We start from the raw sequence: 24,790 nt of genomic DNA on the forward strand, positions 1-24,790 counted from the left end.
GACGGAGGACTACAGGATCTCTGAGTGAGAGGAGCCCCGCGGAGCCCCCCTGAGGCCCTTCTTCTGAGTCCCAAAGACCTGCTGGAATGCCAGGAGGAGAGCAGGAGGGGCAGAGAGCACAGGTGGCTACAACTGGAGGCTGGTTAAGAATCTTGGGCTCAAATTATGTATTTGATTCAATAAGCATTTCATAGTCAGATCCTCTATTGTATGGGCTGAGTGCTGGCTCTTCCTCTTACCAGCTGTATGACATCCTCTAAAACTCAGTGTCTCCATCTGTCATATATGTACACAGAGAGCACCTCCCTTGTAGATTTCTCATGATAATTGCAGTGTGTCTATACACTATATATATATATATATATATCTCAATCATACATATATGTATGATACATATATATATATACATACATATATATTACTTTCCAAATGTGGGGCATGTAATGAACCTTCAACAGAGAGGTATTATTAATTTTACTAATATTTCATAGTAGAGGGAATATGTGCTTTCTTTCCCAAACTAAAGAGACATTTGGGCCAATGTATCTGCCCTCTCAGAACCACCTCTTTTCTTTGCCCCTGCCCCCTTGGTCCCACGGGGAAAGCAGCGAGGTTGGTAAGAGCAGGCTGTCAGGTGGTCCACGCTCTGATGCTGTGTGCTCGATGCCAAGCTGAGACCCCTGCTCACTGAAAGTTCCGGACACCCAGTGCCCTGCAGAGAGCGCCTCCCTCGGAGAGCCTCCCCCTCCTCCCAGCTAGCCCTCGTGGAGCTCCCCAAGAGACCACCTGCCGAGCCTGCCTTCTCTACAGGCTTCACTTAGGATTGGGCCAGTCTATCGAGCACACCCGCAGGCTCTCATTTGTCTCTAATTTGAGCCAGGGATGGACTGTGGGGAGACAGATCCTGTCTGTGACTCAGGTCCAAAACCTCATCTCTTGCCCAGCTTGATGGTAATACATGTGTTCTCCTCGCCCCCAGCGCCTGGGGAGTGTGCTCACCTGCTTCTGTCCTGGAGGAGGAGATGGATGTTTGGTGTGGGAACCAAACCTCCCAGGCGGCCCCTGTACTGCATCACACACCCCCCGGCCTCCAAACACCCCCTCCAGGGAGTCCACCTGGACGGCAGAGCCCTCCAGGCGTGGGCCACGTGTCCTCCCCCGCTGTGCCCCCAGCACTCGTGGAGAGGCCCACATGCTCACGTGTGCCATAAATATGCTGAATGAAGAGATGCCCGCCACGTGCCACTCACTGTTCTCAGCAACACGGACTGAAATAATTTTCTTGTGGGAGATGTGGGAAGCCCTGAGGTGGGATAAATGTGGCAGTAGCGGAATAAAGAAAAAAAAAAAAAATGAGAATCCCTGACCCAGAAAAAGCTCTTCTCTTGAGGAGAAAAAAGGAAAAGGAAAAGACCACGTGACCAGCCAGTGTCCCCGTCTGCCTGAATCTCTGTGTCGTGATGGTTTCTAGCTGAAGCCTACCTCCCATGTCTCTACATGGGCACGGCTCTAAGTGGCAATTCATTCATGAATAAAATTAATTATTTCTGGAAGCAAAAATTAATCCTCTTTTTCTCTGCCCGACTGACTCGAGATCTTGCTATTAAATCGCATCTGAAAACAAAACTGATCTTGCTTTCCTCCCCTTGGCCATCCTGGATTTTCCCTCCATTTCTTGCACATTTTGTATTTTTACATTGTCTCTTCACAGACCATCTTTGTAATCCTGTTTCAAGCCGGGGCAGACAACCTGGATAACCCCCCTCAAGGACATAAGAAAATCTGAGGCAAGAGTTGTTTTGTCCTCGGTGAACCTGGGACTGGCATCCTGAGAATTCATTCTGACATGGCATCCGTGGGCCAAATCTGTCCATCAGTCATACAAAGTCTCCAGAGTCATACAGAGAAGGTACCAGATGCCTTCTCCCTGGCGTTTGAGATGCTACAGTTTGAGTTGTTTTCCAGCATGTGGACTGTCACTCAAATGGGGCCACCGAACTCCTAGAAATCAGCAGAACCCTGTTTTCTCTCTTTTCTAGCTTGCCATAATGCCTTGAATCATGCAATGCACGCGGGAGACTCTCCATAAATACTTGTAAGAGGACCAAGGGAGCAAAAAACACAGTGTGGTAAGTCTACCCTGTATCTGATTTTTTAAAGCATAAACAATGCTGGATTTTCAGCATAAACCAGTGGCTTTCGGGGCCCCTGGGTGGCTCAAGTCATGATCTCAGGGTCCTGGGATGGAGCCCCACATCTCGCTCTCTGCTCAGCAGGGGGCCTGCTCCCCCCTCCCCCACTGCCCCCGCCTGCCTCTCTGCCTACTTGTGATCTCTGTCAAATAAATAAATTCTTAAAAAACAAACAACAACAACAACAAAAAACCCAGTGGCTTTCTTGGGTCTCCCAGCACAGCTCACCATCTTCTCACCAGCTGAGCACTCACACAGACACCCTGGTCAGAGGTCCTCACATTCAGCCAGCACCAAACTCGTGGTCAAAGTAAATTCTCAACGTGGTGTTGTGTCCCCCTCCTACCTCCTCACCTGCGGATGAAGAAAGAGTGCCTGTGACCAGGCCTGCAGGCTGATCATTGCCACCTGCCTCTGATTTTGCTCTAATTTGTGTTCTTTGTTTTCCACCAGTTTGTACACCATTCACTTACCTCCTTCCATCCCGACGGAACTCCCTCGTTGTCAAAATATAGATCCCGTGAGAAGTCGGGAGATCAAGTGGTTCCCCTGCGTGAGGCCATTTCTCCGGGAGAGCTCACCTCCTTCCTGCCAGGGCCAGCCCCCCACCTCACCCCACCCCAGGAGTCACAGCTTCCCCTGCGCTGAGCAGTAACACGGCCTTTAGCTACCTCGGTCGCTGTGCTGAGGGCTTAGGCAATTGCGGGGATTTACCCAGGCGGACTCAGGTTGCCTTTGGTCGCCACTTATTTATGTGGATTGTGATCTCTTAATTGGAGATGGTGCCTCTCCCAGGGTTCACTGTTTATCCAAATCGGCATTTGTTAGTCCAAGAAACGTGGTTCGGCTGCTCAATCAGGTCTGGAGCTCCTCCGGTGGGAGTGCTTCCACAGCTGCTATCCATTCCTCACCTCTCCCTCTCCCGGGAGGCCCCCACAGGCTGGTTCTAGGCCCTCCAGCCTTTTCTGTTTGTAAACTTTTCTCCCAGCAGCTGGATCTATCTTAGGAGTTCATGTGCCTTGGCGCTAGTAATTCCTGAATTTCACCTCCTTTGACTACGACTCTATGTCATTTATAACATCCCCTAGAAAGAGCCCCACTCCCTGCAATGCATCATGGGGGATGCTGCCTTCTGTCCTTCTCCACCTTGGTCCACCCTGCTCTCCTCTCCCCCTCCCAAGCACTTAGTGTAATCAGCGAGGGCACTTCTCAAGCTTTCATTTCCTACTCTTCACCTGGGGCTCTTGGTAGAATACAGACTGCGATTCTGAGGGTCTGGGGTAAGGCCCCAGGCTCCTGCAATGGGTACGAGTTCTCAAGGCACGCGGATGCTGCTGGTGCACCAACCCAGCTTGGAGAAGTATGGATCAAACATTTGGTTGTTCCTGTTTCTCCCTTCTTTCACATGTAAGCTGTTGCCAAATCTTACTTCTCATCCTGATGAACTGCACAAAGATTGTATTTTCTTGTATTTTCTCCGGTGCCTGTTGCTAGAAGTTTCTTTTGCCCTAACCGCCCTCATTTACATCATCTGATTCTATCCCTGCTCGCCCTATTAGATGTTTCCAGATGCAGCTGCTAAAACACATGCCTGCCTCAATGGTACCAGCCTCTGGGTATCACTCCACTCTCTTGTTTTTCAGTTTTTCCCTACTCTGGTTCTCAAAAGTGGCAATATTTGCTCAGAATATGATCAAAATATAATATCCTTTTTTGTCAAGGAAGATACCTATTTAATTTCATTTTTGTTTGTTTTCTTCCCCAAAGGCTTCTAATGTATCCCTAGACCTTTCCTTTCTAAAAAAGCACAGCAGACAGAAATGGGGATAGTAATGACTAAGATCAATAATTTGGAATTACATCTAGTTTTGCTTTTCTCCCAACCACCATATTATGCTCATTGTTCTGTATGATTTCTAACTTTTCTCTCTTAATTTTAATTTATTCTTTCCGAGTTTCAAGCGTTTCATCATAGTGGTTTGGATTTTTTCCAATCCCATGATTATCTCTCTATTAAAGCTTTAATACAAAAAGAAATAAAAAAAACCAGACTGCTCATTATTGTGATTTGTAGCAAGGAGAGAATGGAACATTACCGCTAGAGTGTTTCGAGAAACCATATTTACATTTGCATCAGCTCAATTTAGGTGCCTGATTAGCTTGCGTGGTATGATGAAGATGCACTTACCAGTCAGAGGGAAGTGGCATGGTCTAGAGTAATGAGTAGGAGACTCGAAGTCAGGAGCCCTGAGTGCTATTTCTGGCTGTGAGTGGCTACCTCTCCGACCTTGAACAAGTCCGTCTCACTGTCTTGGGCCCTGATAGCCCCCATCTGCTTCCCAGTGCTGCTGGGAGAGGTCGAGCACTTAAGTGTTTGTCCTAGTGGGGGCTATGGAGTCAAGCAAGGGAGGGAGCATTGAGGTCACAAATGGAATTGGAGACGAGATCTCTGCCCTTAAAACTCTTATGACAAGGAAGAGACAGGGTCTGAGAAGTGGGCTTATTTCTCCAATCTTGGTCTAACAGGACTTGAGGACATGGTGAGAGGTTGGCAAATGGAATTTAAAAGCTTGCCCAAAGCTGGGTGTGATAGCCAAGCCCATCCTGTTATTTAGGAAGGCTTAACAAGAGTGCATATTGTCTTTCTTCTCGTAATAATGCCATCCTGAGATGGTCTGTTTAGTCCCTGGCTGGGACTGGCATCTGGAGGATGTCCTAAGGAAGGCCTGCTCTGTTAGCAATCCCTGACTTTAGAAGAAAGATTTTTACCTGTGGTGACCAGTGTATGCCCCACAGAGGATCCCTTCATCCTTTGGTTTCCTCTTCCAAAGAGAACTCGATTGAGGGGTAAAGATTAATATACTTTGAAAAAGAAAGCAAGAGAATGATTTTTTTCTCTTTGTTGGTGTGAAGCCCTCAGCAGACATTATCACAAAGACAGCACCCATGGTTCTCATCTCAATACCATTCTTTTGTTGGCTAATATTTGTTGAGGATGATCCAATAATGGGTAATATCTATTAAACATTGTTCTAGGTGCTTAACATCAATTAACTAATTTCATTGTCACATCACCCCAATAGGTAGGCAACTATTATTGTCCCGATTTTATAAGTAAGGACATTGGGGAACAAAGCAATTAAGTAATTTGCCCAACAATATGTAGCTAGTAAGCTGCAGCTCCGGGATTTGAACCCAGGCCATCTGGCTTCAGAACCTTTATTCTAAAGCACTTGAGCCTACAGGAATACAAACTTGAAATGGACAGAGCAACAATCTCCCGGAGCCCAGAGTTAGAGGCCAAAGCTTCTCTAGAATAACCAGTTCTCTTTCTAAAGTTAAGAGCACATTCTGATATCCAAGTAAGAACAGGTGGGATTCTGAGCTGTTAAGCAGAACCTTGCTAAGTAGAACCTTTCCATTTGCTAGTTATGATCCATTCACACCCAAGAAGAGGAGAGACTCTCTCCTGCTGTGGGAGAGAGCTCGTGTGCTTCTGCCCCATGGGAAAGTCCTTATTCTTCTCCCACCACAGTTTATCTCCTTTCTTCCATGGAAGGCGCAGGTGAACACCATCTGAATTGTATATACAGAAAGCTTTCTTAAAGAAACGAATAAAAGGGACGCCTGAGTGACTCAATTGGTTAAGCGGCTGCCTTCAGCTTAAATCATGATCCCAGCATCCTGGGATCGAGTCCCACACTGGGGGGGGGGGGGGGGGGTCCTTGCTCAGCAGGGAGCCTGGTTCTCCCTCTGCCTCTGCCTGCCATTCTGTCTGCCTGTGCCCGCTCTGACAAATAAATAAATAAAATCTTAAAAAAAAAAAAAAGAATGAAAGACTGATTGTTCAAAACCCAGGGCCGATGTCGTCTGTACGCTTTTCCTCCTTGTACCCTTCTAGACAAAATGTCCTTCTGGTCATTGGGGATGACCTTCAATGTATATTTTGCCAGTTTTCTGTGACCACTTTCGTCAGAGTCCGCAAGGTCTTGAATTTGCCAAAGAGAACTGCTACTTGAGTCAAAAGCAGAAGGGATAAAAGTGAATTCCCGCAGGGATGACATAGAACCCTACAATAGTATCCAGGGATCCACCATTTTGCTTAACAACTCAAGGCAAAACTCCCAGAATGCTCCTGGAGCAGCCTTGTGCGACCACTCTCTCTTCGCCCCACCAAAGGGTCACATATCAGAAGGTTGCATTCCTGTCAGAATGACAGGTTCAATGCAATAACTGACCTCAGAGAAACAAAATGGCACAGTGTAAGCGCTTGTCACCGTAAATGATCAGGAAACCATTACCAACTGATAGAACGGTTGATGGTTCAGAAGTGATTACAGAAACTCCCCATGGGCCAACTCTGCCACCCAGGCATTCAGGGGCTGCCGGGTTGGGGCTGGGATGCCATGAGAAGAAAAATCTACTGAGGGAGAGGAAATGTGATGGTTTATTCCCTCTGGTTCCAATAGCCCTTCAAAGTGGATGGTGGTGTTGGGATCCCCGACCTGACATTTCAGTTCCAATATACTTAAAATAGATACATACATATATTTGGCGATAACAGTGCTTCTAAAAATTGGGATGAACCGAAAAGTCAAAGGTAAATTAAATCTTGTTTTCCTGGACTAGAGGGATTTGCTGCTTAAATATATTCTAGGGTAGATTTTCTCTCTTAAAGAAGACACATTCTTTAATAAAGGGAAGCATCATTCTGAATGACCTTATAGGAAATTGGGGGAGGGGGGCGCACATGTCCAGTTTCTTATGCATTTACTGGAAGTCGAGTCAACCTCTTCTGCTCCTTCAGCTTCCCTGGAGCAGGTGTTAGCTCGGCCTCACCCAACCAGAGATGGAGGCATCCTGCCTCAGGGGCTCTAACGAATTTCTTCTGTAGTCTTTGGAAGATGGCAAGAACCACAGCCCCTGAAGCAGAGTGTGCATGGCAAGCTCTTCCAAGACCAAACCAGATCCAAGCATGGTGGAAGAGAAATGGTCTGACAGGAGAGCTGGGTGGGTTGCTCCTGAGAGCAGGACTTTACCGGCCCCACAGGCATCTGACCTTGTCCCTCTGTCAGCCTCTGTGTGTCGGAATCAGGTACCAGGAGAACTGCCTCTGTAAATGACTGCTCCTACCACTGAGGAGTCTTCCAGTGATGAAAAGCCTAAAACCTTATTTCTGAGACACTACACTACCCTCAACAGACTGCACGGTTATTGCAGAAGTTTAAAAAAACTCTCAGAAACAACAAAAAATTTGTCTCTAAATATATTTTAAGAACCCAGACCCTGGAGTCTGACGACTTGGAAGCTAATCCTGGCTCCAGTCTTCACAAGCCATGTGCCCCTCTGCAAATTCCTTAACTTCTCTGGACCTCATTGAACTCATATGTAAAAAGCGGGTAATAATTGTTCTTCCAGCATAGGGCTGTTCTAAGGATTAAAGGAGCTGGTGTACATAAGGCATGTAAAGCAAGAGGGGTCCAAACTTCAGTATGTTCATCGGACTAAAAATGCCTGTGCCAAAGGTTAACAATAGCAGCCTGAAGTTGCCAAAGGAACAAATGATTTTTCTGGTTTTATTTCTTTTTTGTGCTTTTTTTGATGTGTGTTTTCTCTCTTTTTGTTGCATTAGAAACTCATTTGTAATTGGAAAATCAATGCCTTTGATAAAAGGAAAAAATTTCAGCCACACTCCCAGGGTTGTCTGACGACCACCGGCAAGGTGAAGAGGACGAGAGCCGTGACAGCAGGACAAGTGGGCAGAGGGGTGCAAGGGAAGGTTTTATGCAGAGATGCACTCTGGGAGCTCTGAGGCTCTTTGGGTCACACAAGGTGAGGATTTCTAGAAACCTCCTTTTGAAGTGCTGGTCCAGCAGCCAGGAATACGTGCCTGGTTTCTCCCTCATCACATGGACCTGGCCCGTCTCATGTCTTTCAGCCCTGATGCTCCCAAGGATAGGTCTACAGGGCCAAGAAGAGCCAGTCCTCTTCCACGGGCAAGGCCAGCTGAGGCTGTGCTGGGGCGGAGGGTCAAGGCAGGCTTGCCCCGGGACCCTGCAGGTCTCCCCAGACCTCCCAGGCAGGAGCTGGGAGCTGCCCTTCCTTCATTTGCATGTCTAGGTAATTACAACTCATAAAAGTATCTAACCCATTAGTTAAAACCCGGCCCAGGCATTTGACTCTGACCTCCTGCGGCAGCACGGGCCCCACGCTGACTCCATGCCGCCTGATTTGTCCTCAATTTATAAGCAGCACAACCTATAAATAGAAACCCTTTTGCTATGTTCCCCAGGAGGCATCAGCAGGTTTTCCAGCTTGTGTGTGTTTTCTTCTTTCTTTTTATAAAAACCAACCTGGGAGGCTGGTTCTCCCCGGCCCGCGGCCCGCTCTCATAGTTCAGTCTGGGGGCGCGGGAGTGGGCTCAGCCCGCGAGCCCCGGTTGCGAGCGACCCCCCCCCCCCGACCCCCCTCCCCCCGCCCTCCGCAAAACCGGCCGCACTCACCTGTAGATCCTGTACCTGGTGGTGAAGCCCTGCCGGAAGCGCTCCACGAAGTCCGCGTACTCCTGCGCGCGGTGGAACGGGCCGCGGTCGCTGAGCAGCCAGTCCAGGGGCGGCTGGCCGGCGGGGGAGGCATGCTGCTCGGGGAGCGCCGCGGCGGCCGTGGCCGAGACCGCCAGCACCCAGCCCGGGAGGCCCAGCGCCAGCAGGGTTGCCCATGGGGCCGCCGCCGGCCCGAGCCCTTTAAACCGAGTGCTGCACTGCCACCTCATGCTTCTCCCGGCCGGTTGGCTTCTTCATTCTCTCGCCACGCTCTCCCGCTCGGTGCCGCTCCTCCTGGGCTCCTGGAACTGGAAAAGGTCAACACGAGACGTCAGGGGAGCACCCTGGCCTTCCTGAGCCCTGGGGCCCCCGCGCGTCAGACGGCACGGGGCAGAGCCCCTTCTAGAAAGCCTGGGCGCCACCACCACCTCTGCGTTCTGGGCCCTGGGCCTGATGCAGATTTTCTTGCATTCTGCAAACGATCCTCGAGGACACGCCACGGTCACCATTTTGCAGATGGGAAGATGAGGTTGAGGGGAGAGAAGGAAGGTGGCCGAAGTTCAGGGGCCTTTTAAGGGAAGAAACCAGAATTTGGAACTGTGGTCCTCTGACCAACCTTTACAGCACATAGCTTCTGTGTGCCCCATGTTGACTTAACACCATCTGCCGCTTTCGTCTTCCTCTCTCAGAATGTGCACTATGTGTCAGTAATAGCCCCGCCGAGTGCGAGCGGCCTCTAGAAGCTGGAGGGAAGGTGAACAGTGACCCCACTTCTCAGATTGTGAGACAGAGAAATAGTGGGGTCCCATCGCGGCGATGAAGCTGTGTAAACTGGAGCTAATCCCCTCCCTTCTCTGGGTTCACTTTTCTCTGATAAAGAACAAAGAGGCTTGACTACATAATATCCAAGACTCCTTCCAGTTTCCAAGAGCGGATCCCTTCTTTAACAGAAGGCCATGGAGGAATGGAGTCAGACCGGGAAGCCAGATCGCCCAGCGGCAGCAGCAGAGAGCAGATCTGTGTATACCTGACACCTGTGTTCCTTCTCTCCACAGCCGCATGAGTGCTCCCTGAAGGCAGGGCTGGGTCTGTCTCCTTCTAGCCTAGCTCCCGACAGCACACAGCAGGCCTTTAGAGACCCTTTTGAAGGAGTGAGAGAGTATATGCCCCGTCTTCTCTGAGTAGAAGGGAAGGTGCCAAGAAAGCAGATTCTGGCCTTCAAAACTCTTGGCTGCCTTGTGACTCCTCACAGGGCTTTGTTTTCCAGTGCGTGCCCTCTGCCTAAGAATAACAAATCGTCTTTATAAATCTCTGGACAGGAGCAGGGGACTGACTCAGACTGTGGGGGTCCTTAGGTTGCATCCATTCCTTTGATCTTTAACAGCACATGCTGTCAGAGTCTCGCCTAGCTCTCCTCCCCAACACCACTTCAGTGCTGGAATGTGCTAGAATGACTTCCAACCCCAGGGCCTGCAATTTGAGGACTTTCTCTGGCCGCCAACACCAAAGATATGCTCCCTGGGGATGAAGCAGAGTGTGTTCATTCTCTGGCACTTTACACCAAAGAGAGGCTCCCTGGGGATGAAGCAGAGTATGTTAATTCTCTGGCACTTTCCAGGGTCCCATAAGGGCAGGCCAAGTGGGCTTCAATATTTGATTCACACCCCACCCCAGTGCCCCCAGTGTACTCTGTAATGGCTGAAGTCCAACAAACTTCCCTTGGGCCAGTGTGAATCCTGAAGAAGCTGCCCAGAGGAGGGTCCACATTAATGCTGGATACTCTTAACTAGAGGCTGGCCAGAGGCGAGAGACCCCAGCCTCAGTATTTGTGCTTTCAAAAGAGTTGTGGTCCCTGCTCATAAAGATGAAGGAACACAAGCATGAGCATCTACACCTTCAGAGTCACACCTCCACTCCAGCCAGGAGGGACTGACCACCTACCATGTGCTGGGTGATTCTGAGACGCTGCCCCAGTTAATTCTCACAGTAAATTTTTAAGAAAGCAGGATTGTTATCAGTTTCCTTCTCACTGGGATTCAGTGGAGCTGAGCTCGGAAGACGCAGGAGTGCAGTACGAACCTAGATCTGCCTCTGTAACCAGGTCTTGGCCAAAGAAAGCTGAGCTTCCTAAGGATCTGGGGCAGCAGCAAGACAGACCCTTGTTTTATGAGCTGGTCAAGAGAGATGCCCAGAAGAAGAATAATCAGGTCACACCTGCCCTACTGGGTCTGAGAATGTATTATAAAATTCTGATCATTAAAACAGGTGCTGCTGGCACACAAATTGGACAGACAGATCAATGGTGTAGAACAGATAGCTCAAAATAGAGCTTATTATAAACAAGAACTTAGAATATACACAGATATATAAAAACATTTCATACTAATTGGGTAGGGGATGGAATATTTTAAACATCATATTGGGAAATTAGTTCCAGATGGATTAAAAAGTTAAATATAAAAAACAAAATCATAGAAGGAAGAAAAATCCCCAAGTGTTTTATAACAAGCAATGTATTACTTTTAAATCAGGGGGAACGTGATATAAACTAAAAGGAGTCAGTCTTGCACAGGGTGGGTAGGAATTTCTTTTATAGGCTGTAATCTGAAGAGGATGCCCAAAATATTTCTCATTTAATCATTCACACATTCATTTCTTGAGAAACATAAATTGGGAACTCCTAAGAACCAGACACTACTATGCTAAGCCTTGATAATATAAAAGCGAAGGCTCATTGCATTATCTGAAACTCTGTTGGTGATTCATTCCTCTTAGAGAATATTGTTCTGTTTTTAAAAGCATATTGATGGAGGGAAAGGAAGAAGGTTCATGTTGGAGACTGGGGCTACTTGACACCGCAGGCCAAGGCAGCAAACACAGCAAAGTGGAAATGCACTGATGGGGGAAAAACACTGTGGAAGGTAAGATTTAAAAACAGCCCCCAAGTTTCCCATACCCTTCTGTGCACACCCTGCATAATCACCTCCCTTTGAGTGTGGGCAGGACCTATGAATATGGTGGGAAACTACTCCCATGATCAGATTACTAATCGGTTAACTTTGAGTCATTTAAAAGGGGATAGTATCTTTGGTGGGCCTGACCTAATCAGGAGAATGAGACCCTTTAAAAGAAAGGGAGGTGTTGGAGAGATGAGCTCCCGCTGACCTGGAAGAAGGCAAACAGTCATGCTGTGAACAGCCTTCTGGGGTCATAAAGCAAAGGAATGCAGGTAGCCTGTAGGAACTGAGAACAACTCTCTGTCAACAGCTAGTAAGAAAATGGAAACTACTCATACTAGGACAAGAAAACAAATTCTGCCAACAGCCACATGAGCCTGGAAGAGAACTTTGAGCCCCAGGTAAAAACCACCTCCCTGGCTGACACCTGGATTTCAGTCTGGTGAGACCTTAAACCAGTTTAAAACTTCTCTTTCTTAAAGACAGATTTTTAGTCAAAACATTAGAGGACCCAATTAACCCCTTCCCAGTACCACGAGACCGTAAATTTGTATTGTTTGATCCCACCAAGTTTGTGGTAATTCATTCCACAGCAATAGGAAAATGATACAGACAACATAAAAGATGGCGGTCCTCCTGTCCCATTCTGCGCATGGCCTGGTCTGGTGAGGGGTTTCTGCGCTCCCCGAGGAACACCAGCTGTTGTTCCCCAGGTGTGAAAAAGCTAGCATGGCCGTTCCCGAGCACAGTGAGGCTGCTCACCTCCCCCTCCCACCCCATCAGGATGACAGAACCTGCAAGGTCATAGGTGAGAGGTTTGTTTTTATAACTCGGACCTCACTCACAGTCATTCCTCCAAGGTGTGTGATGAACTAACCCCGTGCATTTTATAGAAGGATCACGGTGAGCCAGTGACAGCACATGGCCTTGGCCCAGCCCCAGAACCTCTTGTGCCCTGTGCTATCACTCAGGGGGTGAAAGGGGGGTTGTCGCCTCCCCTACCAATCAAGAGTTTTCCAAGGACAGGTGTGAAAAGCTGTGTGCTCTTGGAAAGAAATGAGATCTGTTAAGTCAATGTGTGCTTCTTGTCATTCTGTGTTTGTAATTATGCTTTTTCAAAGCTCACAATGTGCTGGAACCTGCCTGCTTATAGGAGTATCAGCTTGACAATCAAATGGTTTTGATTGCCGGGCCAAGTCTGCTGAGTACAGCAAGAATGCCTGAATTCCGTGCCGACTGCTCCTCTGATACACTTGGCCTTGGAATCATATGGTTTCCGCTTCATTGCTTTTCTTCAGGATCTGAAAACGTTTTGACTAAAAAAATCTCTCTTTAAGAAAGAGAAGTTTAAAACTAGTTTCAAAACTTAAAAAAAAAAATCTCTAGAAGCTATTCCTTTACCTTAAAAAAAAAAAAAAAAATCCAGACACCATAATTGCTGCATTGACAGTTGTGTGAAAATTAGGCTCTTTGAGGGGAACAGCTTTGGGCCATTTCCTGTTTATGCTCCACAAATAATATCACAAGGAATTTGATAACAACAAATATCCAGCAAATTTTAACTATCGAAATTCTCATGGCTTCTGGTGGTGTGGCTAATACTCAGTGGGTTAAAACAATTAACAGTTTCCCCATGATGCTTGCAAGGACCAGATTACCCTAAAGCCAGCTATGTGAATAAACCTCCATTTACATGTGAAGGTCTTTTTGTTTTTTTAAGATTTTTAAAAATTTATTTATTTGATGGACAGAGATCATCAGTAGGCGGAAAGGCAGGCAGAGAGAGAGGGAGAAGCAGGCTCCCTGCTGAGCAGAGAGCCCGATGCGGGGCTCTATCCCAGGACCCTGGGATCATGAGCTGAGCCGAAGGCAGAGGCTTTAACCCGCTGAGCCACCCAGGCGCCCCTACATGTGAGGGTCTTAATGTCAGGGCTGAGCTAGTTCCCTGAGGAAAAAAAAATTATAAATTTACTTGTGAAAGCCAAATACTTCCATTTCACTTACACCATACTTAAGACAGAGTTTTACACCTACACCAATAATAAATTAGCTCTGGACCAAAGGCACAAGTAAAATAAGCTCGTTGAGCCATGAAAGAAATGGATTACGGTTTTGCCAATAGAGAAAATGAAGTGCAGACTAAGTCACAGGAGAAGTAGTCATGGCAGCCTTCAAAATAGGAGAGGTTATGAGCCCCAGAGCTTCACCAGTCTGACACTGTCACCAAGATGAGGACCCATTGGGACTGTGCTGCATCCTCCCGGTGGTCTCCGTCTCCATTTACGCTGGGTGTGTCAATACGTAGAGCAGTTACGATTTGGGACATCTGCTGCTCATGCACTAAATTTTGGTGAGTGAGACAGAAAGAGAGTCTCCTCTTTGAAAATCATTCTAGAGGAGAATCACCTACTGGAGGAGTTGAGGGTATAGCCAAGCTAAGCTACTGTTAGAAGCCAGAAGAGATGGAGAAATAGATGGGAAATCAATATTATAAGTAACAAAATTGTTCATGTCATTAAAAAAATGCAGCATAGGGGCACCTGGATGGCTCAGTCATTCAGCATCTACCTTCAGCTCAGGTCATGACCCCAGGGTCGGGGATTGAGTTCCACTTTGGGCTCCCTGCTCCGCAGGAAGCCTGCTTCTCCCCCTCCCATTTCCCCTGCTCATGTTCCCTCTCTCTCTGTGTGTGTCTCTCTCTGTCAAATAAATAAATAAAATCTTTTTAAAAATGCCAGCATATTGGGGTCATCACATTGCCTGATTTCAAGCTTTATTACAAAGCTGTGATCACCAAGACAGCATGGTACTGGCACAAAAACAGACACATAAACTAATAGAACAGAGTAGAGAGCCCAGATATGGACCCTCAACTCTATGGTCAAATAATCTTTAACAAAGCAGGAAAAAATATCCAGTGGAAAAAAGTCATTTCAATAAATGGTGCTGGGAAAATTGGACAGCTATGTATAGAAGAATGAAACTTGACCATTCTCTTACACCGTACGGCCTCAGTGTGAGACAGGAATCCATCAGAATCCTAGAGGAAAACATACGCAGTTAACCTCTTCAATATTGGCCACAGCAACTTCTTTTAAGACATGTCTCCAAAGGCAAATGAAACGAAAGCAAAAATGAACTTTTGGGACTTTATCAAGATCAAAAGCTTCTGCACGACAAAGGAAACAGTCAACAAAACAAAGAGGCAACCCACAGAATGGGAGAAGATATTCGCAAATGACACTACAGACAAAGGGCTGATATCCAAGATCTATAAAGAACTCCTCAAACTCAAGACATACAAAACAGATAATCATGTAAAAAATGGGCAGAAGACGTGAACAGACACTTCTCCAAAGAAGACATACAAATGGCTAACAGACACATAAAAAAATGTTCATCATCATTAGCCATCAGGAAAATTCAAATCAAAACCACATTGAGATACCATCTTACACCAGTTAGAATGGCCAGAATTAACAAGACAGGAAATAAGTGTCGGAGAGGATGTGGAGAAAGGGGAACCCTCTTACACTGTTGGTGGGGATGCAAGTTGGTACAGCCACTTTGGAAAACAGTATGGAGATTCCTCAAAAAATTAAAAATAGAGCTACCCTTTGCCCCTGCAATTGCACTCCTGGGTATTTACCCCAAAGATACAGATGCAGTGAAAAGAAGGGCCATATGTACCCCAATGTTCATAGCAGCAATGTCTACAATAGCCACACTGTGGAAAGAGCCAAGATGTCCTTCAACAGACAAATGGATAAAAAAGATGTGGTCCAAGTATACAATGGAATATTCCTCAGCCATCAGAAAAGATGAATACCCAACTTTCGTATCAACATGGATGGGACTGGAAGAGATTATGCCGAGTGAAATAAGCAGAGAAAGTCAATTATCATTTGGTTTCACTTAACTTATGGAGCACAAGGGAAAACATGGAGGACAATAGGAGAAGGAAAGGAAAAGTAAATTGGGGGAAATCAGAGGAGGAAATGAAACATGAGAGACTGTGGACTCTGGGAAATACTGAGGGTTTTAGAGAAGACAGGGTGGGGGTTGGGTGAGCCTGGTGGCACACCCAGTATTAAGGAGGGCACAGATTGCATGGAGCACTGGGTGTGGTGCATAAACAATGAATTTTGGAATGCTGAAAAAATAAACAAAACAAAAAATTGCCAGCATAAATCGCTTAATATAGGCATGGTGGTTACTGCTCCTGAAGCACAAGATGACAAACTTACACTTGAACTTCACCTTCCAGATTTTATATTCCCATTTTGGCAGATGAACCTACTGAGGCCAGGAGTGGGTGGGCAAACTGCAGAAGTCAATTTCGCATTTCAGTGGCAGACCCAGGTCCACCTAGTCTAGACCCTGTAGCAGTTACACCTCACTGCCTCCCGTGTGGGATGTGCAGCTGTAAAACTCTGTGGACTTTGCCACTTATAAGTCAGTTGCCCTTGGGAGCAAGTCACTTCCCTCTGGGAGCCTCCTTTTGGTCATCAGTGAAATGATTTAAGAGGTGAAATGATCCCTGGGTCCTGCCCAAGGCTGACATTCCCTAATTCTATGCAAGTAGCAGGGGTACACCCATGAGGGGAAAGGCATCAAAACTCTAGACTTCTTGGGAGGAAACTCTGCTTCAGAAAGGGAGTGAAACATGGGAAGTGAGGTAGAAAAGCCAAAATTCTTGCCCACTGGAGCAGTGACATTTAATAAAATGATTAGGCAGTGACATTAAATAAGTTTTCAAGCCATTTGAGTGGTTAATTGGCCAACTCTATGAGGAGATGTTTTCTTGAGTAACTTGGAGGGGGTCTGTGGTAAAAGCTCACAGAAAGTGTTATTTGTCCTTGCTCTCCACAGCATCTTAGTGTGAAACCTCCCCTTTGACTAGAAAGGGAGGAATGACAGGATGTTGTAGGCTTGGGATTCCTGAAGGGAAGGTGGACGTGCGGGCTGTCAGCTCCCATCAGTGACTCGCGTTCTCCCCTCGTGTTGAAATGATCTGCAAGCCTCCACAGAGACCAACCATGGCATTTTTACCCCAATCCTACGCTCCTGGTTGCACTTCTGAGAGCAGTCATGGCCACCATTCCCCAGGTGAGCCCATGCAGATGTCTCCCCTACCCCCAACCGCCATGTCCTCTCCAGGCTTCAGGTTCACCCCCAGCACGAGCCTGGCCCGGGCGAGCTAAGTTTGCTGCATTTTCTGACTGCTGGTCAGGAAATGACTTAAAATAGGTGAGGCAGATGGAGAGCCTCCCTGCATAAAATCAGGCGAGCAAGATTAATGCTTATTTGTGCAGAGGTAAGAGCTAATTATCATGGCTGTTTTCTAAATGTTCTTACATTCCTCTGAGCCCTCGAAGTGGAGAGGTTAGAAGAGGGGAAGGGCCTTGCCGGAGGTCACTGCGGGGAAGCAGAAGGCAATCTCAGACATCCCGACTCCAAGACCTCTAACTCAGCTGGCCGCCTCCTCACCCACTTCTGTCTGTCGGTCAGTGATTAAGCGATTCTGACACACAAGGAATGTACTAGGTGATGGCAGTTAGTCTCAAGAACAGACCCAGCACTTGGCCTCACGAAGGAGGAACAAAACATAGGATTTGGGGGTCCTGCAATGAGTTTAAAAGAATAATATACACACAGGGGCGCACGCCCACACACATACACATGCACACACACGTGTACACACATGCATGCATATACATGCATATATATGTGTGCACACACATATACACACATACTCACGAATACATGCATACACACATGTGTACACATACACATGCATACACACGCTTTAGTGACATCAGACCTTATGGGCTCCATCCCCTCAGGGCTTCAAATTTATGGGTTTCTGCTCTTCACTTATCAAGGCCAGACTCCTCTGTCCGTCGCAGAGGCTTCCTACTTGCTGGCCAAATGTCCTTGGCACTTTCCTTGGAGAGACAAGCTAACGGTCAGGTTTGCTCACGATCTCACATGATAAAAGTCAGGTCAACACGTGCAGACCAGGGAGGCCCCTCGGCCCCAGAGCTTACCTTGGGGTCACGGGGGTCTCCAGGAGAGGGAAAGAAGGCACTGCTGAGCAAACAGAACCTCTAAGGGAAAAGGGCACATGGCAAAGCCTTTAAATCCTGATCTCCATGCAGATTAACCTTCCTCAAAACCACTTCCATCATACTCCTTCATGAAACAGCAGCAGCTCCTGTGGTGTGGAACACAAATCTGCCCTCCCCAGCCCCACACTGAGACCCCCTCTGCCCAGCACCGAGACCCCCAACTGCCACCCTGTAATAGGGGGGCTACAAGCCAGGTCAGATGCCCAGCTCCTCGGGCTGGCTCCAAGTCTCCCTCCGCTTCCTCATCTGCTGTATGTATGTATGTATGAGATATATATATATATACACACGCATATGTATATACATATGTACGTATGTATGTATTTTATATATATATATTTATATATCTCCCTTATATACCTCTCTCTCGATATATATGTATCTACTTTATATCCTCCTTTATATGTCTCATATATATTATATATATATATAAATGATAGTAATAACAGTGATTCCTCATAGGGTTATAGGGATTAAATGAGTTAATATTTGCAAAGCCTCTAAAAAGTATGTGGCCCATGGTAAGTGCTGTGTGTGTGTTCACTGTTCTGCCTTCCAGTTCTTCTAGATAGATTATAAGAGCCAAGAAGAGTCCACAGGTGTCCCCTCATCAATGTGGGTTTTTGTTTTTGTTTGTTTGATGTTGTTTATAGATAAGAACCCTGAAGCCGGAGAAGGTAAAGTCTCTGCTAAAAAAAAAAATGTGTCCTTGGGGCACCTGGGTGGCTCAGTGGGTAAAGCCTCTGCCTTCCTCTCAGGTCATGATCCCAGGGTCCTGAGATCGAGCCCCACATCAGGCTCTCTGCTCTGCAGGGAGCCTGCTTCCTCCTCTCTCTCTCTCTCTCTCTCTCTGCCTGCCTCTCTGCCTACTTGTGATCTCTGTCTGTCAAATAAATAAATAAATAAAATCTAAAAAAAAACCAAAAAAACAAAAAAAAATGTGTCCTCGTTATGCTTTGGGGGCTCTCTACAGCTCACTCTGAGTGGCTTCACTGGTCCTCCTCCCCAGGCCCTTGGTAGTTAATGACAGCGGAGATGGCTGGTCCTTTAGCCTATTTCTGGCCCTTTATTATCTGGCGGTGGGATTCACCACTGTTTTCCTCTCTGCCTTCCTTTCCTCTCATGAGTCTGTTTCTGTCATATCTTCTAGATCATTTTCTCTAAGAAACTTCCCAAAGCGAGGCTCTGCATCGTTAACTTTGCCTTCCTATAGTCTTTTGGTCCCTGATTAATTTCCACTTCGTCATGTCATGAAACTGGGGGGACAGGGTGAGATCCCAGAAGTTATCCAGTGGTTCTCCACAGCCTGGAGTGTGTACAGAGTATGTGTGTTGGCAGGAGTCAGAGGGAGGTATAGAGACAGAGAAGGAAATAACTGATGTACTAGGTAGGGGTATATTTGTATACTTTGAAATGTTTTGCAGATCCCTCAAGGAAATTTTGATACAACTCTCCAGGGCAAGCCAGTGATGGAATCCCTTTCACAATGGACAACCTATGAGAAAATCTAGGACCACAGAGGTGCAATGAATTATTCAGTCACATTGTTGATTTGGGGCAAATCAGGACATGAGCCTGGTCTCCCAACACCAAACCTAGAGATCATTCTGTCTATTCCACAGAAGTCAGTGATTAAATTGACATTTGCAAGAGTCAGAAGTAGTTCCAGAGCTACCTTCATCCTCATCATCGCCAATTACTGTGAGGGCATCAGTTACTACATGCCAAACACTGGTCTACAAACTTTCCATTCATTGACTCACTTAATTCTCATAAAACCTGATGAAGTTGATGTTGTTATTATGCCCATTTTACACAGAGGAAAACTCAAGAATGGAGAAGTCAACGATGTTCTTCCAAGAAATTCCTCAGTATTGTCAAAATGACCTAAAACCTAAAATCCACAGACTTTACTGTGACAAGGTAGCTGCAGTTATCCTAGGTGCTTCTAGGTCACTCGCATTTAAGAAATTGCTATAGATTGATGAAAAGCCTAAAATCCTAGAGTTTACAAGTAGGACACATCAGAAATCATTCTCCCGCCTTGGATAAAGACATTTAAGCCTTCTGTTCTGGGAAAAGATCACTAGCTCTTGTTTAGATGACCAGTCAGCATGGCCTTATGAGAAGGCTGTTCTATTTCATCTCTATGGTCTTAAAAATCGTAAGGTCAGATATGCTCCCCCAACATGGGCCCAGGTGAACAACCCGCGGTTGCTGGTTTCCTGCCTACCCCTGAGTTACCCTGCTTTTCCCTCAGACCCCCGAACCAACCGGGCTGTGCTCAAGTTCCCCATCTCCTCCCTTCTGCCCAATCTTAGCATATGCATCTCAGGTTAGGGGCTCGTGCCCTTCCAACTCCTGCACCCCCAGCCCTCGGCTCCCCTACTTGCTGTTGTAAGGGATAGACCTCCAAGAATTGCCTACCCTTTTGCTTAATTCTGAACTGCCCCCCCAAGCTCTTTTTGTGTTCCTCTTTATGTGTGCTGGCCAAGGGTTAGCCCTCCTGCTACCAAGATCATGGCCATGGGTGCCAGCCTCTGGGTAGGCCCAGCCGTCATTTCGGGGTCCAGCTACTGAGTCATTCACTCCAACTCCTAGCAGACAGCTGGTTCCATCCCCCAGGGAGGAAACCTTCTCTGTCTCTGCCTCCTTCCCACCAGCCTCACTTCCATGGTTTAAGTCCCAGCCCACTTCCCAGCAGAGCCAGGCTCTGTATACACACAGGACAGTTTAACTGTTTCTTTCAGGCCTGGGAAGCCAAAATAAACCTAAGCCAATGACATAGAAAGTACTCACCACCGGGGAGGCGTTCCAAAGGAGCGGGGACTGACAAGCAGCAGTCCGTTCTGACCCTCAGCGCTCAATGCTACTCTTGCTCTTGGCTTTCCGCCAGGCCTGTCACTGAATCTGAACTTTTAACCCAATCTCTGCCCTCTTTGGGCCTTGGCACGGAGCAGAATGTAAAATGATAATGCCCTGAGCTGTGCCAAACAGCACCGAGCTCCTGAGATGTTACAGAGGCAGCTGTGACCAGCAAACACATTGTTTCCGGGATGGTGTTTGTAAATATATGAGTCGCCTGACAGCTTGTGGAATTAAATATAGATGCTACATCACAGACTCCAGCTAAAATAAACTATATGCTGCTCAATGAATGTCAATAAGTACATTGAGAAAGAATCATTATCCCTTTTTTGTAGTGCAGTCCAAGAAACTCATTGCTAAGTGAGTTTTTTGGTTTGCTTTGGGATGAAGGCGATGTTTTCCCCACACAGGCTTTTGAGGGCTACTGGCAGGCAGTTGGTTGGGGGGGGTGGCACGAGGTGACAAAGGGACATGATAATAAGGTGGCTGTGTTGGGTGTGGTGTGTATGGAGTTGAGGCAGGAGTCAGCTTAAGGTTCCCGACCCACTAAGAAATCTGGTAAGACATTGGGATTGCTGGCTTCGAGAAACCATTTCTAAAAGTATGGTTGGAGTTGGCATGGAAAGATCTGATGGAAAGCAAGCCTACCCATCATTGCCAGTCCCCCCTTCTGTTCTTGAGCCAAAAGACTTCCCTTCCCTTACACTGATTTCTACTGGTTGCTTGTGGATTCGTATCCTCTTAAACGAGTGATGGCGGGAGCTGGTGTTCTCACACTGAAATCAGCACCTGAAGCAGGTTTTGAGTGCTCATTCAGTCTTCAGCTGAGAAGGCTTGTTGCCATGCACCCCTGGGTGTGAGGCAGAGCCCACGCTGCCCAGATTGCCAGGACCCCCCGCCCCAAGGAGGTGGCGCACAATGAAAGATGCTTTGGATTCAGGGCAACTTCAGTTGGACAGTGCTGTCCAGAAGAATGAAGGTTTTCCTTGTGTTGATCCTTCTGAATTTATGCAGTTGCCACATTGTTGCCAATTCAATTTATTTGTTTATTTGGGTTCTTCTCTAATCCTTTAATGCCAAGTTCTTTCTCTTCTACAAAGCAGAGCTGTAGACTTAGGTAGCCTGCAGCGGCTTGGACACTGTCTGGGTCCTCGTGCAAAAGGTTTCGGAGCATCCCAGGGAAGAACGGGAGTGATTCTCTAAAAATCTTAATTCCATCTTCATTCTGGCTCACACTGCCACTGACTACCTAAACTATTTTTGACAAATTAAACCCTCTGTACGATGTGGTTGTAAGTTTTCCCACTTCCTTCCTTTTAGGAAAGCTAACAAATAGCTACTCATTCATCCAACTAATGTTTATTGGACAAAGAACACTCAGCTAGAATGTAAAATACATGAAGCGGATGGTAGAAGGAAAAGCTAGAAGGTAATGCTCGGATTTCTTTGAAAGAAAGGTGAGTGCAAATCCTTGAAATAATTATCTTACAGCCAGACTTATTAGCCAAAGCCACATTAGGCAGATTCTGTGCTGACCAGGATTTGCAGATGTCCTCAACTCAGTGACAGCTGAGGCTTGATTCTGCAGCTTCTGATTCAAAGCTAAGATGATTTTCAGCCTAATTTTGAATTGTATCATTGATTTTCAGTCCAAATCTTTAGAAAAATAGTATAGAGGAACTCCTTAAAATTTTTAAATTGAATCAAATATTCCATCTCTCAAACATGGTAACAGAAAATGCAGTTATAACTGAGCCAACCATTTGTTCTGGTGGGTCTCTAGAGCGTGTGTGTGTGTGTGTGTGTGTGTGTGTCTGTGTGTTTGCACCCATGGGACCGTCTTAATTTCTAGAGGACTATTTGGTTGTAACAACTTGAAGAGTGGTGCCTTCTCTAGTGCGTCAGCTCAGGTAGATGTTAAGCAGCCTATATGCACAGGATCATTCCCCAAAACAATTATTCCCTGACCCCAAATGTCAGAAGTGCTGAGGTTGAGAAGCTCCGACTTATGCCAACAAATTCTAATGATCCCAGACTCATGAAGTACCTCTGAATAATCGAGACCAACTTTTTAGGAAAGATTTTCATGCATATCTAGTTTGCCAACCTATGTTACGGCAGCGAAGACCAAAATTACTCATCCTCACAAACCCTTTTTCTAGGCCTCTTGTTTCAGGCTTAATTGGTCCTTGACAACAAGGACAACAAGAACAGTTACAGGGGGCGCCTGGGTGGCTCAGTGGGTTAAGCCGCTGCCTTCGGCGCGGGTCATGATCTCAGGGTCCTGGGATCGAGTCCCGTGTCGGCTCTCTGCTCAGCAGGGAGCCTGCTTCCTCCTCTCTCTCTCTGCCTCCCTCTCTGTCTACTTGTGATCTCTCTCTGTCAAATAAATAAATAAAATTTAAAAAAAAAAAACAGTTACAGGTCCTATGTACTGATTGTTTATTTCCAACCGGGCAGTGTGCTAAGCACTTTACTATCAATAAAGTAGGTAATACTATTCTGGGAGTGATTACTATAAGGGAAACGAGATTCTAAGAGATTTAGAAACCTGTACAGCTAACTTCCTTCCTCCCTGCCTCCTTTTCTTCTTTCCTTCCCACCTTCCTTCTTTCTCTCTTTCCTTCCTTCCTTCCTCCCAATTCAGTCAAAAAACCAATGGGCAGGCCTGTGAACTAGGAAGGATTGAATCCATGTAAGGTAGGTGGCTGAGTGCGACAGCAGCCCAGTGGAGTCAGGAAATTGGTTACATAAAGGGCGATTTAGCCAATAAGTAAATATATTAAGGATAACAGGAGCTAAATTTCCCATGGTCAAAGAGGGGAATTATAAACATGGAATGAACAAACACTAGATTAAACCCTATGGTGTGGCCTTGAGATTAGAAGTATGAACTCATGTTTCTAAATAGAAATAGAGAAAAGGAAGGACCGACAGAGAGACGGAGAGGTTGACAGATGACTAGATAAGGAGATAGATGTTTGATAGCTATTAAAGTGTTGAGTGTGGCTAAATATAATATGACATTCTGGATTGGATTCTGGAATAGTAAAATGGATATTAGTAGAAAAACTGATGTAATCTAAATAAACTTCATAGTTTAATTACTAGTGTTGCACCAATGTTAATTTCTTATTTTTGACACATGTACCATTGTTACAAGATATTAAAATTAGGGGAAGCTGGGTGAAGGATACACAGTAAGTCTGTATTCTTTCTAACTCTTCTATAAATCTAATATTAACCCAAAAAACAGAGTTTATTTAAAATTAAAGTGCATGCGGTGCCTGGGTGGCTCAGTGGATTAAGCCTCTGACTTCAGCTCAGGTCATGATCTCAAGGGTCCTAAGATCAAGCCCCTACTCGGGCTCTCTGCTCAGCAGGGATCCTGCTTCCTCCTCTCTCTTTGCCTGCCTCTCTGCCTACTTGTGATCTGTCTGTCAATAAATAAAATCTTAAAAAATTTAAAGTGTATATATGCATACATACACACACACACAAATACATTCCCTTGTGTATGACACACACACAAACAAGCCATCTCTCCCAGTTCTGTCCACCCCTAGTATGTCTAATAGGGCTCACCTCATTTTAAGATCTTGGTTTCTAAGTCCTGTTCTCCACCAAAAGGAATCAGGGATCCTTGGAGAAATGGATGTTCACAGCCTGTGGCAGTTAAGATATAACATGAACTTGGAACCCCTTTTTATGACAGAAACATTGGTGTCCTGGCAAATGTTTAATAGCCAGCTCTCTGGAGGAACAAGTTCTGGTTGTAGTATTTGCCAGCTTCCATGGTGTAAATACTCGCAACATGCTTGATTCCAAGCTAACAACTTGATGTTAATGATACAGATTTCCTGAAAAATTTGCAACGGGCTTCTCCAAGCTAATGTAAGCCAGCTCCAGCAAACCACTGGATCTATCTATATTATATATATTAATTATAGATTATATAGATAGATTATATATTTTATGTATATATATAATACACACACAAACATACACACATACATATAAAAAAGGATAGATACATGTCAAAAGGACACAGAGCCAACTTGAAAAGCTTCCCTTCCTCCCTCAATTCTGGGACAATCTGA

The 24,790-nt window shown here is 46.2% G+C and overlaps 1 protein-coding gene across 2 annotated transcripts in view; it reads right to left on the reverse strand.

Moving 5' to 3' along the window:
* The window catches only part of BRINP2 (BMP/retinoic acid inducible neural specific 2), a 107,597-nt gene that overhangs the window by 40,951 nt on the left and 41,856 nt on the right, over window positions 1-24,790 (reverse strand). For both annotated transcript variants that reach the window (XM_059146404.1, XM_059146403.1), the window contains exon 2: window positions 8,696-9,042. In XM_059146404.1, coding sequence (XP_059002387.1) covers window positions 8,696-8,964 — 269 coding nt within the window. In that variant the 5' untranslated portion in view covers window positions 8,965-9,042. The remainder of the gene's footprint in view (window positions 1-8,695; window positions 9,043-24,790) is intronic.

The sequence above is a fragment of the Mustela lutreola genome, chromosome 14 (genome assembly GCF_030435805.1).
Source record: "Mustela lutreola isolate mMusLut2 chromosome 14, mMusLut2.pri, whole genome shotgun sequence".
In the NCBI taxonomy this organism is placed as follows: Eukaryota; Metazoa; Chordata; class Mammalia; order Carnivora; family Mustelidae; genus Mustela; species Mustela lutreola.